Raw genomic sequence first — 18083 nt, forward strand, 5'->3', positions numbered from 1 at the left:
GAAGGGCCAAAAGAAGAAAGTGGTCCTTCCAGGCTCCCCCTCGGGGACCTCACTAAGGGCACAAATCTGGCCATGGGGTTCTCCTTCCCATTATCCCCAGGAGGAAGTCTGAGCCCTTGGCCTGGGACTCAAGGGTCCTCATTAGTGCCCTATCCACCTGCCCTGGGGCTGCCATTTGTCCCTCCCTGGGCACTGTGGGTCACCATGGCTCCTGCTCCCAGAGCAATCAGGGCTGCTCTTATTCCTGTTAATAATTATTATTATTGTGCTGCTCCCATGTGGCTTGGAGATGGCCAGGGCGGGGAGCAGGTGAAGCTGGGGCAGGGCTGGGTGGGTCCTCAGAGGAGGCCACTGGGCTCATGCCCCTGCCTGTGCCCCCTTCCTGGCCAGGTGCACCTGATGAAGCCAGACGCAGTCCCCAAGGCGTGCTGTGCACCCACCAAGCTGAGCGCCACCTCTGTGCTCTACTATGACAGCAGCAACAACGTCATCCTGCGCAAGCATCGCAACATGGTGGTCAAGGCCTGCGGCTGCCACTGAGCCCACCCGCCCGGCCCAGCTGCAGCCGCCCTTCTCATCTGGATCGGGCCCTGCAGAGGCAGAAAACCCTTAAATGCTGTCACAGCTCAAGCAGGAGTGTCAGGGGCCCTCACTCTGTGCCTACTTCCTGTCAGCCTTCTGGTCCTTTCTAGGTCCCTCTGTGCCCCTCCCCTGGGGTTGGTAGCTGTCACCCTGCCCGACACTTTGGTGGCCTAAGGCACACAGCTGCCTCAGAGCCTGTGCTGACTGCACTGTCTGGAGTCAGCACAGAAGTCCTATCTTAGGACCTGTCAGACTGGCTGGCCCTGGATGGTCTGAGGTTGGCTGACCCGAGCTTCTCTCCATTCACCAGAGAGTTTAGGTGTGGGGAGAAGGGCTCTGCCTCTTCCCAGGTACAACACTGGCCATTTCTGGGCATAATTGGACACGCTCATGTTCTCAGCACAGTGTGTTCTGGGATTCTTCTCATTTGGTCCGGGGTACAGTTAGCATATTAGAAAAAGGATAAGCTGGACATCCCCATGAAGCCACTGGGGATTTGTTTTTTTTTTTTAGACGGAGTCTCACTCTGTCGCCCAGGCTAGAGTACAGTGGTGCAATCCCGGCTCACTGCAACCTCCGCCTCCCAGGTTGAAGCAATTCTCGTGCCTCAGCCTCCTGAGTAGCTGGGATTACAGGGGCCCGCCACCACGCTCGGCTCATTTTTGTATTTTTAGTAGAGACGGGGTTTCACCATATTGGCCAGGCTGGTCTCGAACTCCTGACCTCAGGTGATCCACCCGCCCGGCCTCCCAAAGTGTTGGGATTACAGGCGTGAACCACCATGCCTGGCCACTGGGGATATTTTATGTCATGTGTATTCCCTTGCCCTGGGCCTGCCCCTTCTGCCTGGGAAAGAGGTATGACTCCCAGAGGAGCAAAGAATCCTGGGGGCTTCCAGTTCCCTCCACCATCTCTACCACGCTGACCCATTTGGGGCTCAGCACTGAGACAGAGGCAAGACCAGCAGCTCCAACATTTGTAGGCTGGCACAAAGCAAATGCCCCCGCAGCCTACTCCCCTTGCCCATGGCTCATGTCAGTAATCAACCTACGTACCTTTCCCACTGAACTGGGACAGGGCCTCCGGGCCTCAGCACAGAACTGCAGACAGCCACCACCAGGCATTGTCAATAAGACCTCAGTTCCCCCTCCTGCCCCACTGTGGAGCAATCCATTCCATCTAAAGCAGGGTGACTGGCAGTCTCCGGCCAGGCCTGGGGCAAGGGTGGGGACTGCCAGTGTTTGTTTGCTTGTGTCTAGGAGTTATGAACAAGCTGGCCACCAAAATCAGCGTCACCCTGGGTGCCTACCAGCGCTGTCCTGTGTCTTGGGTCTGTGAGTCAAAGAAAAGGTCCTTTTCAGGGAGTGACAAGTAGTAATTAGGCTGAGTTGGGTGGGGAGGTTTGTCTCAGCCTCCACTGTTCCCGGAAACCGCTGTTCTCCCTGGAGCAGCCACTGGAAGTTGGAGTGTTTATTTGATTTCTGACTTGCTAAGCCTGTAATTTACCTGCTGGAACAGACAGAATCCAGCTGCCCAAACCGTGTCATTAAAAGCAGATCCTGGGCCCGCCCCATCCACAGGCACACCCTGGCAGGGTGGTTCCACCTCCCTATGGGCCCGAGGATGCGCCTCTCTGGAGTTCACGTGCTGCACCCCCAGGGAGGGGCCTGGGGAGAGCTGGTCTGGCAGCAGGGATGGAGGCTGGGGCCACGCTGCAGGACAGTAGCCCCTCCACCTGGACCAGGGAGGGCCTCTGTGTGCAAGCGCAGAGGAAGAGACCCTCTCATGTACACAAAGGGTGGCCCCAGGCTGTCTGGAAGATGGTGAGTTCCCCACTAGTCTAAGGCTTCAAGCTCAGCTAGCAGGGACTGGAAGAGGCAATGGCCTGAGTGTTAGGAGACAGGTATTCTGGTTCCAACTCAGCCACTGACTTGGTGTCAGGACAAGTCCCCTTTCTTATTCACGCTTCAGTTTCTCATCTGTGACTTGAGGACATAGGACTCTTTAATTCCAAAGGCTCTTCCAACCCAGAGAACCCGTCTGCCCCCATGACCTCCTCCCAGAGCTTGAGACATGGCCTGAGCCCCCGGCTGCCATAGGACTTGGGGCCTATCTGCCATTGCAGGACCTGATTGAACAGCTCTCTTCTTCCAATACTGGGCAGTAGAGTTTTGGAAACTGACAAATGTGTGGTCTCTTCAGTGCCCAGCGTGTAACCTGGCATGGTTTGGGTGTGCTAGGAGTTTGTGAAATTAATGTTTTCAAGATGCAAACGCTGCTGCGCCCATCAGGTATGCACAGCAGGCCTGAGGATCATGTTGAGACTCCCTTTTTATACAGCAAAGCACAAAGTGTGACAGTCGTGGCCTTCCTGGTGGCCAGACTTCTAGCAACTTTAGCCACCCACCAAATGACATCATATAGAGAAGGCCTCAGAAAGGGAGGAGGTCGTACGGACACACAGCTAATGAGGGGTCAGTGCTCAGCTATCAAGGTCATCTTCTGGCCTGGTTGCCTCCCACAGCCCAGGATGCATTCAAGGCTGCACATCAGGAGCATAAATAAGGGTGGTCAATTCAGGCCCACTGGCTGCAACAAGTAGCCACTGACAGGGAGTCTGGGGACATTCGGTGCAGAACAACCCCCCCAACCCAGTGGCCATCTTCACAACTGCAGCACAGTGCTGGCCCTAATGCCAGATGAGTGTGCAAAGTCCTGTTTCTTTGTCTTTGCATAGGGACCGGGCGATGTGCTTTAGAGAAATTCCCTATTATTTCACAGGAAAGGAGGCTGTGAAAAGGAGAGGGCAGGTTTTGGAGCCAAGTCGACCTGGCATCAGGTCCTGGCTGCCTTTTTTTTTTTTTTAAAGACATGGTCTTGCTTTGTCGCCCAGGCTGGAGTGCAGTGGCAGTGTCATGGCTCACTGCAGCCTCAACCTGCTGGGCTCAAGCAATCCTCCCACCTCAGCCTGAGTTGCTGGGATGACAGGCACACGCCACCATACCCTGCTAATTTTTATATTTTTTATAGAAACCAGGTCTCACTATGTTGCCCAGGCCGGTCTTAAACTCTGCCCAGGCCAGTCTTGAACTCCTGAGCTCAAGCAATCCTCCTGCCTCAGCCTCCCAAAGTGCTAGGATTACAGGCGTGAGTCACTTACCCGGCCTCTGCCTCTTGTTAATTTGACCACATCATGTACCTGCTGCGCCTGTTCCTTCCTCTGTAGAAGAGGGTGCTGGTCCTGCCCTTTTGAGGCCTCCATGAGGGCCAAATGTGCCATGGGACACTTAGTGCCATGCCTGCGCAGACCTGTGGAATAAACAGCAATTCTGAGCAGGCTCATTTTAAAGGGACTTGCAAATTTGGGCCTTCCTTGTGTGCCTTCCTCATAAAACCCACTCCCCCCAGAATATGCTTGGAGGTGCTGCTGTATTTACCTGAGAGCTGTGCTTTTCCTCAAAAACCTAAACGTGATCATCTCCTGGATGAGGTGTGGCCCTGCACACTCGCCTGCTCGTGGAAGGAGTCTGGGCCAGCAGTGACCCCCACGCTAGGGTCTCTGCTAAGGAAGTGGCAGGTGTGCGGCCCTGCCCTGGCCCTGTAGTGAGTGTGGGGCCCACCTGTGCCCTCATGGGCAGCTGAAGGGGGAGCTTTCTACCCCAGGTTCCTTTCCTTACTGAAAAGTCTTGAGCAAACAGTTGCCGCTCTCCACCCCGCTTTTTAAAAAAAATTTTTTCTCACGAAAGAAAATGTTATCTGTGTGCTGGGGAAAATTTTGAAAATAACAAAAACCAGAATACAAACACCCATAATCAATCACAGAGATAACCACTGTTCATAATTCCTTCCAGTCTTTTTTCTTGGCACATACACATTTGTCTTTATATCTGACATATGGATATTTTACAAAGTTAGGGTCCTACTATATGCACTGCTTGGTGATCGGATCTATTCAATGTATGAAACATTTTGAAAGTTTCTGTGATTAAATGTTCTTTGAAAACATAACTGTTTGTTAGCAGCCTTCCATCCCTTCAGTTCTGCTTTAACTTCTCCCTTGTATGTCTGGTCTTGCGTTCCCTTCCTCAGAGGCCGGGGTGGGGCTCCCGTGACCAGGGTGGCAGGCAGCCCAGTGCTGAGATCGCATGGCCACGGGTCTGGAATCCCCGGGCCAAGAACCTCCACTCCTCCTCTGTGCAGCAATTGGCACAAGCAGGGGCAGGTGCCTCACCTCTGAGGCTTAGGTGACCTCACAGTACAAGGGTCACAGGTGGACCCACTGGGATAACTTCCCAGGAAACCCTGATGGTTCCTCTCCCACTGGCCTCTGGCTGGTCCCTTGGTCCCTCCTTCTCAGGGTAATCAGGCAAGCACAGCACTAAGGTCCTCCCTTGTTTCACAGGGTTGTGGGACCAGTTCTCCCTCCCGGGGCCTCCGGCCAGCCTGCCTGTCACCCCCAGAACCCACAGTGTTGAGCACTTCACACACATCCTCTTCTCTCCTGGGCTTCATGGCAGCCCTGAGTAGCTGCCTTATCCTGTCCTCAATGCTGCCTGTCCTGACAGCCATGACTGACCACCAGTAATGACATCGACACTGAGGAGTGAGAGTGCCTGCTGGGAAAGCTGCAGGCCCAAGCTGATCAAGGGGGAGAAGCCCCACCCAGGGTGCCAGAGGTGGAGCTGGCTTGGGGTCACTGGGGCCAGGGCAATAGGCTTCTTCTTTCCCCACCACCCTCACCCTGGTGGATACTCAACATCAAGACTTGATTCAGCCAGCACTCTGGGAGGCCGAGGCAGGTGGATCACCTGAGGTCAGGAGTTTAAGACCAGCCTGGCCAATATGGCAAAACCCATGTCTCTACTGAAAATACAAAAATTAGCTGGGCATGGTAGCGGGTGCCTGTAATCCCAGCTACTTGGGAAGCTGAGGCAGAATTGCTTGAACCTGGGAGGCAGAGGTTGTAGTGAGCTGAGATCATGCCATTGCATTCCAGCCTGAGTGACAAAAGCGAAACTCCATCTCAAAAAAAAAAAAAAAAAGACTTGATTCAGACAGAGCTCCTAGGACAGGTCATGGGAGCCAGTGGGCAGCCCTGGGGGAGGTTTCTGGAGACTGACAGGGCTCAGCTTCAACACCTGAAAGAGGCCATGAGGTGGCCTGGCTGGCCCAAAACCAGTGCAGGGTGAGAGGCCATCCTAGCACAGGCTGCGCACCATGACACCACACTGCAGTTTCCAGGTAGGCCTGGGGTTGGGGAGGAGGAAGTAGGAGCCACCCCTGGCTTGTTTCTCCCCAGCACCAAGCACATCCGCTGACTAAAGAAGCGCCCTGGGTGCTCCTCGGTAATATAGTTCTGTTGGTTAGGAAGTGCATAATGAGTGCCAGGTCAGTGAGAATGATTACAAATGTCCATCAGGCACAAGACCAGCTGGTGTGAGAGCAGGAATGGTAACCAACCAAAAAGAGAAGACAGAGGCACTTTTACATGGCTTTGACTTCTACTGCCCCACAATGGGCTGAGGAGGGCATCTCCTAAGGGACTTGGCCTAAGAGAGAAGAGCCTGCAGCAGCAGAGATGCTATGGCCTGTCCCAGCAGCAACCTCTGAAAACACCTAGGACCTGGCTAGCAGGCAGCAGTATAAGAACTAGGATTTATTTTAGCAAACCAAACAGAACAAAACATCCAGGAGCCACACTGGTGGGCCCACAGCAGACCCAGCAGCAAATGCCGGGAAAAGTGGTGGTTGGTGAAGGAGCACCTGTGCTGGTTCATGGGCCCACAGCTGCACTTGGGAACAGTCCAGGCTGTGCCTACAAAGGTGCTCCAAGCTGACCCTAAGGCAGGCCTCATGCCACAAATCCTGCTTGCTTCAAACAGGGCACCCTCGGTGCTGCCTCCTCTGAGGCCGGCAGCTCCTTCCTGGATGTGCAGGGGCAAGAGCAGAGTGGAAAGCAGAGAGAGTGCCGCCTCACACATACTCCCCACAGTTGCCAATGATCACCTTCTGCCTTGGCTTCCCATCCTTGCCTTTGCAGACAGAATAGAAGAGGGGACACTCACGGGAGTGAAGGAGCAGAATAAAGACAGACTTTAGGGACATCCACCCCTACCTGCCCCCTGGGGACACTGGCCCTAACGGTGGTGGAGCTCACAGTCTAGTGAAATAGAGCCACCCAAAAAAGATGTGGATTCATCTCAGGAATGCAAAGTTGGTTTAACATCTAAAAATCAATCAGTGTAATAGACAATTATCAATAGTATAAAGGACAAAAACCACATAATCATCTCAGATACAGAAAAAGCAGTAGACAAAATCCAACACCTTTTCATAATGAAAACTCAATAAACTAGGAGTGGAAGGGGGAACTTTCTCAATCGGATAAAAGGTATCAACAGAAAACTACATGTGAAAGACAAGATGCTTTCCTCCTAAGTTCAGTAACAAGACGAGGATATCTGCCCTCAACATTTCTATTCAACATTGTACTGAAGGTTCTAGCCAGGGTAATTAGGTGAAAAAAAATGAAATGAAAGGCATCCAATCGGCAAGGAAAATGTAAAGCGATTTCTATTTGCAGATGACACGCTCTTGCATATAGAAAATCCTAAAAAATCCACAAAAAAAACTATTAGAACTAATAAACAGGCCAGGCACGGCGGCTCATGCCTGTAACCCCAGCACTTTGGGAGGCCAACGTGGGCGGATCACAAGGTCAGGAAATTGAGACCACCCTGGCTAACACGGTGAAACCCCATCTCTACTAAAAATACAAAAAATTAGCCAGGCGTGGTGGCGGGCGCCTATAGTCCCAGCTACTCAGGAGGCTGAGGCAGGAAAATGGCGTGAACCTGGGAGGCAGAGGTTACAGTGAGCTGAGATCGTGCCACCACACTCCAGCCTGGGCGACAGAGTGAGACTCCACCTCAAAACAAGGAAAAAAAAAAAACAAAAACTAATAAATTTAGCAATGTTGCAGAATACAAGATCAATATACAATTGATTATATATATTTTTGTAGAGATGAGGTCTCATTATGTTGCCTCAGACTGGTCTCAGACTCCTGGACTCAAGTGATTTTCCCACCTCAGTCTCCCAACATGCTGGGATTACGAGTGTGAACCGCCATGCCTGGCCTGTTTTGTGGTTTTCAAAGTATAAGCTGTATACATCTTTTAAACTTATTCCTAAATATTTTATTCTTTTTTATGCTATTGTAAGTATAATTGTTTTTCTTTTTATTCTGTTTTCAGGTTGTTCATTGCTAATGTGTAGAAATACAATTGCTGTATCTACGGCCAGGCACGGTGGCTCACACCCATAATCCCACAACACCTTGGGAGGCCGAGGTGGGCAGATCATGAGGTCAGAAGATCGAGACCATCCTGGCTAACATGGTGAAACCCTATCTCTACTAAAAATACAAAAAATTAGCTGGGCATGGTGGCGGGCACCTGTAGTCCCACCTACTCAGGAGGCTGAGGCAGGAGAATGGAGTGAACCCGGGAGACAGAGCTTGCAGTGAGCCGCGATGATGCCACTGCACTCCAGCCTGGGTGACATGGCAAGACTCTGAAAAAAAAATATGTTGTATATATATATATATATATTTATTATATATTTTTTTTTTTTTCTGTCCAGGCGATATATCACAGTGTCTACAGAAAAATTTTTAAAAATTAGCCAGGTGTGGTGGTGTGTCCTATATTCCAGTATTTTTTTGTCTCGCTCTGTTGCCCAGGCTGGAGTGCAGTGGCGTGATCTCGGCTCACTGCAAGCTCCGCCTCCTGGGTTCACGCCATTCTCCTGCCTCAGCCTCTCCGAGTAGCTGGGACTACAGGCGCCCGCCACCACGCCTGGCTAATTTTTTTTTGTATTTTTAGTAGAGACAGGGTTTCACCGTGGTCTCGATCTCCTGACCTCGTGATCCGCCCGCCTCAGCCTCCCAAAGTGCTGGGATTACAAGCGTGAGCCACCACGCCTGGCAGTTCCAGCTAGTTGTAAAGCTGAAACATAAGGACCACTTGAGTACAAGAGTTCCGAGACTGTGGTGAGCTGTGACTGCACCACTGCACTCCAGCCTGGGCAATACAGCAAGACCCTGTCTGAAAAAAAAAAAAGAAAGAAACTATTTGCAAATTATACATATAAGAGACCTGTATCTAGAATATTTAAAGAATTCTGACTCGCTAGGCATGGTGGCTTACACCTATAATCCCAGCATTTTGGGAGGACAAGGTGGGAGGGTTGCTTGAGCCCCGGAGTTGGAGACCAGCCTAGATAACATAGCAAGACCCCATCCCAATTAAAAAAAAAAAAAAAAAGAAAACCAAAGAACATTACTGAAAAACACTGAAGAAGACCTAAACAAATGAAAAGATATCCTGTGTTCATGGATTAGAAGACTTAATATTGTTAAGATGATGATACTCCTAAATTCTTCACATTCAGTGCAATCTGTATTAAAATCCTAGCTGGCTTTTTTCATACGAGTTGACAAGCTTATCCCAAAATTCTTAAGAAATGTTAAGAGACTCAGGATAACCAACACAATCTTGAAAGGAAAAACAAAGTTGGAGGACTCGCATTTCCAGAATTAAAAATTTACTACAAAGCTATGGAATTTAAGACACAGTAGTAATGGCCTAATGACAGACATACAGATCAACAAAATATAATTTAGAATCCAGAAGAAACCCTTACATTTATGGTCAACTATATTCACCAAGGATACCGAGACAATTAAACAGGAAAAAAACTAGCCTTTTCAACAAATGGTGCTAGGACGACTGAAAATCCACATGTAAAAGAGTAACGCTGGACCACTTTCCTCACACTATACACAAAAATTAACTCCAAATGGAGCAAAGACTCAGTGTAAGAGAGAAAACCATAAAATACTTAATAGAAAGTGTAGGAATAAATCTTCATAATCACTACACCAAAAGTACAAGTGACAAAAAAAGATAAATTAGACTTTATCAAAATTAAAATATTTTGTGCTTCAAACGACACCAACGAAAAAGTGAAAAGACAACCCACAGAATGAGAGAAAAGGCCGGGCACAGTGGCTCACGCCTGTAATCCCAGCACTTTGGGAGGCTGAGGCGGGTGGATCACTTGAGGCTAGGAGTTTGGGACCAGCCTGGGGAACGAAGTGAGAGCCCTATCTCTACAAAAAATAAGAAAAAATTAGCTGGGCCTTGTGGTGCATGCCTGTAGTTCTAGCTACTTAGGAGTCTGAGACAGAGGGATCACTTGAGCCCAGGAATCTGAGGCCACAGCAAGCCATGACTGTGCCACTGCACTCCAGTCTGGTCAACAGAGTAAGACCCCGTCACTATAAAAATAAAAAAAGAAGGAATCATGACTTTATTTGGTCAGGTGTGGTGACTCATGCCTGTAATCCCAGCACTTTGAGAAGTGAAGGCAGGCAGATCACTGGAGGCAAGCCTGGGCAACACAGGGAGACCCTGTCTCTACAAAAAATAAAATTCACTGGGCCTGCTGGCATGCACCTGTAGTCCCAGCTACTCAAAAGGCTGAGACAGGGGGATCACTTGGGCCCAGAGGGTCAAGGCTGCAGTGAGCTGTGATCACATCACTGCACTCCAGCCTGGGTGACAGAGTGAAAACCTGTCTCAAAAAACAAAAAACAAAAGAATTCTTACTCAACAATAGAAAGACAAATAATCCAATTAAAAATTGGTAAAGGGTCTGAATAGACATTTTTCCAAAGAAGATATAGAGAAGGCCAATAAACACATTAAAAGATGCTCAACATCATTAACTAGCAGGGAAATGCCAATCAAAACCACAGTGAAATACCACTTCACATCACTAGGATAGGTCTAATAAAAAAAGAAGGATAATCACAAGTGTTGGTGAGGGTACAGAGGAATCAGAAACATCATACACTGCCGTTAAGAATGCAAAATGGTGTGGTGGCTCATGCCTGTAATCCCAGCACTTTGGGAGGCCAAGGCGGGCGAATCACGAGGTCAGGAGATCGAGACCATCCTAGCTAACACGGTGAAACCATGTCTCTACTAAAAATACAAAAAAATTAGCCAGGCATGGTGGCAGGCACCTGTAGTCCCAGCTACTCGGGAGGCTGAGGCAGGAGAATGGCGTGAACCCGGGAGGTGGAGCTTGCAGTGGGCTGAGATTGCGCCACTGCACTCCAGCCTGGGCAAAAGAGTGAGACCCCATCTCAAAAAAAAAAAAAAGAACGCAAAATGGTACAGCCACTTCGAACAGTCTGGTCGTTTCTCAAAACATTAAAAATAGTTATCAGTCAGCCACAGTGGCTCACGCCTGTAATCTCAGCACTTTGGGCAGATCACTTGAGGCCAGGAATTTGAGACCAGCTGGCCATCATAGCAAAGCTCCGTCTCTACTAAAAATACAAAAATTAGCCAAGTATGGAGGTGCATGCCTGTAATCCTAGCTAGGGGAGGCTGAGGCAGGAGAATCTCTTGAACCGGGGAGGTGGAGGTTGCAGTGAGCTGAGATTGTGCCACTGCACTCTAGAGTGAAACTCTGTCTCAAAAAAAATTAAATACTTATATAACCCAGCATTTCCAATTCTATGGCTATATCTAAGAGAAATGAAAACATTTGTCTACACAAAAATTTGTATGTGAGTGTTCACAGTGGCATTATTTGTAATAGCCAGAAAGTTGAAACAATCTATCAACTTATGAATGGATAAACAAATGTGGGGTGCAGACAGTGGGTATTAATTGGCAATAAAAAGGAATGATGGGGCTGGGCGCGGTGGCTCACGCCTGTAATCCCAGCACTTTGGGAGGCCGAGGTGGGTGGATCATGAGGTCAGGAGATCGAGACCATCCTGGCTAACACGGTGAAACCCCGTCTCTACTAAGAATACAAAAAAATTAGCCGGGCGAGGTGGCAGGCGCCTGTAGTCCCAGCTACTCGGGAGGCTGAGGCAGGAGAATGGCGTGAACCCCGGGGGGCGGAGCCTGCAGTGAGCCGAAATCGCACCACTGCACTGCAGCCTGGGCGACAGCGAGACTCTGTCTCAAAAAAAAAAAAAAAAAGAAAAGAAAAAGAGAAAGAGATACTCACACAAACACTCATCATGAAGGCTTTCTGAAGGAGGTGATGTCTGAGTTCAGTCTAAAAGGCCTGGGACCAGGCCCTGTGGCTCACGCCTGTAATCCCACCACTTTGGCAGGCCAAGGCAGGAGGATCGCTTGAGTCCAGGAATACAAGACCAGCCTGGGCAACAGAGAAAAATCCCATCTCTGCAAAAAATTTAAAACTAGCCAGGTGTGGTGGCATGTACCTATTAGTCCCAGCTACTTGGGAGGCTGAGGCAGGAGGATCGCTTGAGCCCAGGAGGTTGAGGCTGCAAGTGAGCCAAGATCATGCCACAGCACTCCAGCTTGGGAGACACAGCAAGACTCTGCCTCAACAACAACAAAACAAACAAAAAGCCTGGGTTTGCCAGGGGACTAGGGGGCGTAGGATAAGGAGCTACATCTCGTTGTGGCAATAAGAAACCCCCTCGTCATGGCTGGGCCTCTAGACTGGGTACGCCCTTCATATGGGGACCATGTCCCATTCTACTCTTTTTGTTCGTTTTTTGAGACATGATCTCACTCTATCATCCAGGCTGGAGTGCTGTGGCCCAATCATAGCTCACTGCAGCCTCAACCTCCCAGGCTCAAGCGATTCTCCCACCTCAGCCTCTCGAGTAGCTGTGACCAGGCACACACCACCATGCCCAGCTAATTTTGTATTTTTTGTAGAGACAGGGTTTTGCCATGTTGCCCAGGCTGGTGTCAAACTCCAGGGCTCAAACAATCTGCCTGCCTAGGCCTAAAGTGCTGCGATTACGGGCACGAGCCACCGCACCTGGCCCCATTCCACTCGATTCCCAGAGTCATTCAGGGAGCCTGGCACATAAAAAAGCAGCCTGTCAATAGCTTTTTTTTTTTGAGATGGAGTCTTGCTCTGTCGCCCAGGCTGGAGTGCAGTGGCGCAATCTTGGCTCACTGTAACCTCTGCCTCCTGGGTTCAAGTAATTCTCCTGCCTCAGCCTCCCAAGTAGCTGAGACTACAGGCACCTGCCACCACGCCTGGCTAATTTTTTTGTATTTTTAGCAGAGACGGGGTTTCACCATGTTGGCCAGGCTGGTTTCTAACTCCTGACCTCAGGTGATCTGCTGGCCTTGGCCTCCCAAAGTGCTGGGATAATAGGCATGAGCCACCACGCACAACCAATAGCTTTTTAAAATAAATATTCAAATATTTATTGCATGCTTGCTGTGTGCCAGACACTGTTCCAGAATATAATGGTGAACAAGAAAGCCTAAGTCCTGCCCTCACGAGGCTGACACGGGAGAAAGGGAGACAGAAAATAAATAAGTAAAATAATAAATGTATAACACAATTTCAGGTAATAAGCGTAAGAAGAAAACTGAAGCTGATTAAAAAGAAGAGTGAGATGGCAGGAAAGCCTATTTTAGGGAGAGGTCAGGGTAGGCCTCTCAGCCGAGGGGACACATGCGTGTCATCTGAAGGAAGTGGGTGTGAACCATCTGGACAGTGGAGGAAGAACACTCCATGAGAGAAAAGGGCATGTGCAAAGGCCCTGAGGCAGGACTGAGCTCAGCACGTCTGAGGAACAGCAAGACTGCCTATGGATGCAGAGGGCGAAGGGCAGCACATCCTAGGGGCACAGAGAGGTGCCAGAACTCAAGTTGGGTTAACCCTGTAGGACAGGGTCCCCACGCACAGCACAGGATGGGTCAGCAGGAGGATGATGTGATCAGATTTATGATTAAAAACAATCGCTCTGACTGCCAGGTGAAGATCAGACTATAAGGGTGAAGAAGCCAGGCTGGAAACAGGACTTGGTGGTCGTGGGGGAAGCGTGAAGAGTGGCTGGGCCAGGAGATGACCTGAAGTCAGATAGATGTGACCTGCAGGTGACGCAGGAGTCCACAACGACGCCTAAGTTTCTGACCAAGCAGCTAAGTGGATGGTGGAGCCATTTACTGAAACAGGGAAAAGGGGGAGGAAGGGTGTGGGGGAGAAGGCCAAGGCCACATTTTGGACATGTGAAGTGTGAGATGCTCGTAGGATATCCAGCAAAGGTGACAGGTAGGTGGTTGGACAGGAGTCTGGAGCTCAGGGAGCCATCAGCATGGAGACCCATGTGGACAAGCTTAACTCAGTGATTTCACTGAAAGTCCTGGGACTGGGCGGCCTGACTGCCCAGGGCATGGGTTCTCAGTGATATCATACTGCCCCCTAGGGGCTACCAGAAACTGCAGTCTATTTTTGGTGGTCAGTAATAGGGTGCTACTGGCATTAGAAGGAAGGGATCAGGGAGGGACTCTAGATGTCCTGCAGTCTCCTACGTAATGGAGAGTTATTCTAAATCCTGGACTTTCAAAAGCCCTGAATAACATTCATGTAGATAAGAAAAATCTATTTATAATGATCTGAGCCTACACCCTAACTCCATGTTCCATATAAATCCAAAGAATTATTTTTTTGTATCAAATTTTTCCAGAAATCAACCCATCCTGTCACATTTCATTTCTTTTTGCTCAGAATTTTACCAAGAGATTTTTACTATTTCAAAACATCATGTTAACTTTGATTCTGCCAAAACAACACACCTGAATCAGTCCACACTACTAAGTGCAGCTCTAGGCAGAAGTACACATGTTCAAGTACTTCATACACGTAGTTGTTTCCAAGCATTTGAATACTGAAATGCATAATATGTTATTACAAACTGTTTTCTTTTAATTTCCCTTTATATTACAACTATGAAATAGTTTTGTTTTTTGTTTGAGGCAGAGTCTCACTTTGTTACCCAGGCTGGAGTCCAAATGGTGCAATCTTGGCTCATTGCAACCTCTGCCTCCCCAGCTCAAGCCATCCTCCCACCTCAGCCTCCTGAAAAGCTGGGACTACAGGTGTTCGCCACGATGCCTGGCTGATTTTTGTATTTTTTGCAGAGATGGGGTCTCGCCATGTTGCCCAGGCTGGTCTCAAACTCCTGGGCTCAAGCAATCCTCCCACCTTGGCCTCCCAAAGTGCTGGGATTATAGGCGTGAGCCACTGCACCCAGCCAATACTGTGTTTTTAATTAGGCATTCACCGGAAGGGTGCAGAGCTGTGACTGCCGTCTCAGCACAGTAGAGCATGAGCTGTAAGAGGCAGGTGCTAGGGTAGAAGGGTGAGAACTATTAAGGTAAAGAGTGAATACAGATAAAGAAAAGCCATGGTGAGTACTGGGTCCCTCCAAACATTTAGAGACTAGGAGGAGGAAGAGACAAGGGAAGAGACTGAGGGAAGACACCATGGGGCAAAAGGTAGGAGAAGAGGGAAGCCACCACTGTCACAGGAAGGCAAGCAGGCCAGGCAGGAGAGAATGATGCAGGCAGGGGAGTAGATCTGGCTGCAGGAAGACTAAATAGTTCTCTTCTGATTGTTTCTATAAATAAGCGACACCATCAGCTGAGAGGGAGAGTGTATGAAGCAATGCTGGAGGGCTGAGAAGTGAAGAAAAGGCGTGTTTTCCAGTCAGACCATGGATGACAAATACCTCCAGCAATCTGGGAGGACCACTGGGCATTGCTCAAGGTGCCCTTAAGACCTGAGCTCCTCAACTCAAGAGGGACCAGATAGCTCAGGGCTGTGCTTTTCTCCAGCACACAGAGTTCTGCACTAGGTAAGAAGGAGCACGAGAGAGGCTGCGGGCTCCTTGGCAAGAGGAAGGAGAGTGCATCCAGCGATGGCGCGTGAGATGTGAGTGAGGCAACAGGGCAGTGTGGCGCGGGTAGATGGGCAGCACATCTATGAGTCTAGGACACGTGCCAACCATGAAAACCCCCAAAAGGATGACGTGCTGTCACATGAGGAAATCTGAATATGCACTGCAGTTGAGAGAATAGTATTGTAGCAGTGTTTGTTTTCTGATTTTGAGAACTATGTCCTGGTAATATTAAAAATACCCTGTTTCTCATGAAATACATGCTGAAGTATTTAGTGGTAGAGGAACATGAACTCTCCAACTTACTTTCAAATGGCTCTAAAAAAATACGCACTGTCTATAAAAATACACAGAAGGAAAATAAATAGGAAATGATGTTCACCAATATAAACAACTGGTGAACTTGAGTAAATGCCAGCAAAGGTGTATGGGGTTCATCGCACTATTCTTGTAACTCTTCCGTGAGCTTGACATTACATAAAATAAAAAGTTGCAAAAACAAGACACCACGGTAGGAGCAGACCCAGGCGTCTATGCTTCTTCCTCTTTTAATGAAAGGAGGCAAATGGGAACTGAAATAAGCCAAAATAAACAACAAAAAAGCTTTTAAAAGCCCAAAGCTAACTCCACCCTAGCAAGGCTCAACGGTCCTCCTGTGTCTGGTAGCTGGGTCTCCTCCAGATTCCCTGTTTCTCAGCCAGAACCACGGCTCATCCTTCCATCCTGCACGGCCAGCTGCCCTCGCCCAGCCTCCCTTGTCACCACACGATGAGTGGTTCCTACCTGGTCCTGTGTGTTTGAAGATAAAGTTTTCATCATCAAATTTCTTCTTGTAGATGCACTTGCCCCTGGTGCCGTCATGGTTTGTGAAATCACTGCCCTGGCACATGAACTGGGGGATAATGCGGTGGAAGCTGCTTCCCTTGAAGCCGAGTCCTTTAAATGGGTGCACAGGTAGCGAAAATTCTCTGGGATTGAGAAAGGGAAAAGTGCTGAGGTAAGAATACCTAACTAGATAATTAAAACTCCAGCTCTCTGTAACATGCCATCTCTACAAAAATAAAAATAATCAGTTGGGTCCCAGCCACGGTGGCTCATGCCTGTAATCCCAGCACTTTGGGAGGCTGAGGTGGGTGGATCACCTGCGGTCAGGAGTTCGAGACCAGCTTGACTAACATGGCAAAACCCCATCTCTACTAAAAATACAGAAACTAGCTAGGCATGGTGGCACACTCCTAGGTGACAAAGTGAGACACTGTCTCTAAAATAAAATACACACACCCCCCCAAACTCCAGCTCTCCAAATCTAAAAAAGTACATAGTACCTTTATTTAAACTAAATGCTTAAGTGTGGAAGTGGCACACAAATAGATTGAACAGACTAGGTGAAAAGAAGAGAAAGTCCAGAATAGACCCAGATACGTATGAAAATTCAGGATTTCAGCTGGGCATGGTGGCTCACATCTGTAATCTCAGTACTTGGGGAGGCCAAGGCAGGAGGATTGCCTGAGCAGAGGAGTTGGAGACCAGCCTGGGCAACATGGCAAGACCTCATCTCTATTAAAATATATACATAGGCTGGGTGTGGTGGCTCAGGTCTGTAATCCCAGCACTTTGGGAGGCCGAGATGGGTGGACCACCTGAGGTCAGAGTTCAAGACCAGCCTGACCAACATGGTAAAATTCTATCTCTAATAAAAATACAGAAAATTAGCTTGGCGTGGTGGAGTGCACCTGTAATCCCAGCTACTCGGGAGGCTGAGGCAGGAGAATCACTTGAACCCGGGAGGTGAAGGTTGCAGTAAGCTGAGATCGCGCCATTGTACTCCAGCCTGGGCAACAAGAGTGAAATTCTGTCTCAAAAAAAAAAAATACACACACACACACACATATATACACAAAAATGTATATATATGTGTATGTATGTATATATGTGTGTGTATATATGTATATATGTGTGTATATATGTATATATGTGTGTATATATGTATATACGTGTGTATACGTGTGTGTGTATGTATGTGTATATATATGATATGTATGATATATATATAAAGGAATTAAGTATTTCATAAAGCTTGGCATCTTAAATCACTGGGGCAAAGATGGACTTTCTATAAACTGGTCTTAGGACAACAAATCCCCACAAAGGTCTAGGTCACCCCACCAGATAAGCCATTTAGATTAGCAGAGGAGCCAGCTGAGGTGAGGATGAGAGGTATCTAAAATGGATAGTAGAGGAGGGAGGCCAGGTGCCGTGGCTCACACCTGTAATCCCAGCGTTTTGGGAGGCAGAGGTGGGGGGATCACCTGAGGTCAGGAGTTCAAGACTAGCTTGGCCAACATGGTGAAGCCCTGTCTCTACTAAAAATACAAAAACCAGCTGGGCGTGGTGGCGGGCACCTGTAATCCCAGCTACTCGGGAGGCTGAAGCAGGAGAATCACTTGAACCTGGGAGGCAGAGGTTGCAGTGAGCCGAGATCATGCCATTGCACTCCGGCCTAGGATTACCAATAGTAATATGAGTATATTTTTCAGAGACATAGCAATAAAAGGCCAAATAATCAAAATAGTTGCAAGAAATGAATGTGGCTGGGCGCGGTGGCTCACACTTGTAATCCCAGCACTTTGGTAGGCCGAGGCGGGCGGATCATGAGGTCAGGAGATCAAGACCATGGTGAAACCCCGTCTCTACTAAAAAATACAAAAAATTAGCCCGGCGTGGTGGCGGGCGC

General features: G+C 48.8%; 1 protein-coding gene across 1 annotated transcript in view; it reads left to right on the forward strand.

Moving 5' to 3' along the window:
* BMP8A (bone morphogenetic protein 8a) overlaps window positions 1–1131 on the forward strand; it is a 38123-nt gene extending 36992 nt beyond the window's left edge. The window contains exon 7 of the mRNA XM_032160364.2: window positions 391–1131. Coding sequence (XP_032016255.1) covers window positions 391–540 — 150 coding nt within the window. The 3' untranslated portion in view covers window positions 541–1131. The remainder of the gene's footprint in view (window positions 1–390) is intronic.
* The last annotated feature ends 16952 nt before the right edge of the window (window positions 1132–18083 follow it).

Source organism: Hylobates moloch, unplaced genomic scaffold, assembly GCF_009828535.3.
Source record: "Hylobates moloch isolate HMO894 unplaced genomic scaffold, HMol_V3 SCAFFOLD_8, whole genome shotgun sequence".
Lineage (NCBI taxonomy): Eukaryota > Metazoa > Chordata > Mammalia > Primates > Hylobatidae > Hylobates > Hylobates moloch.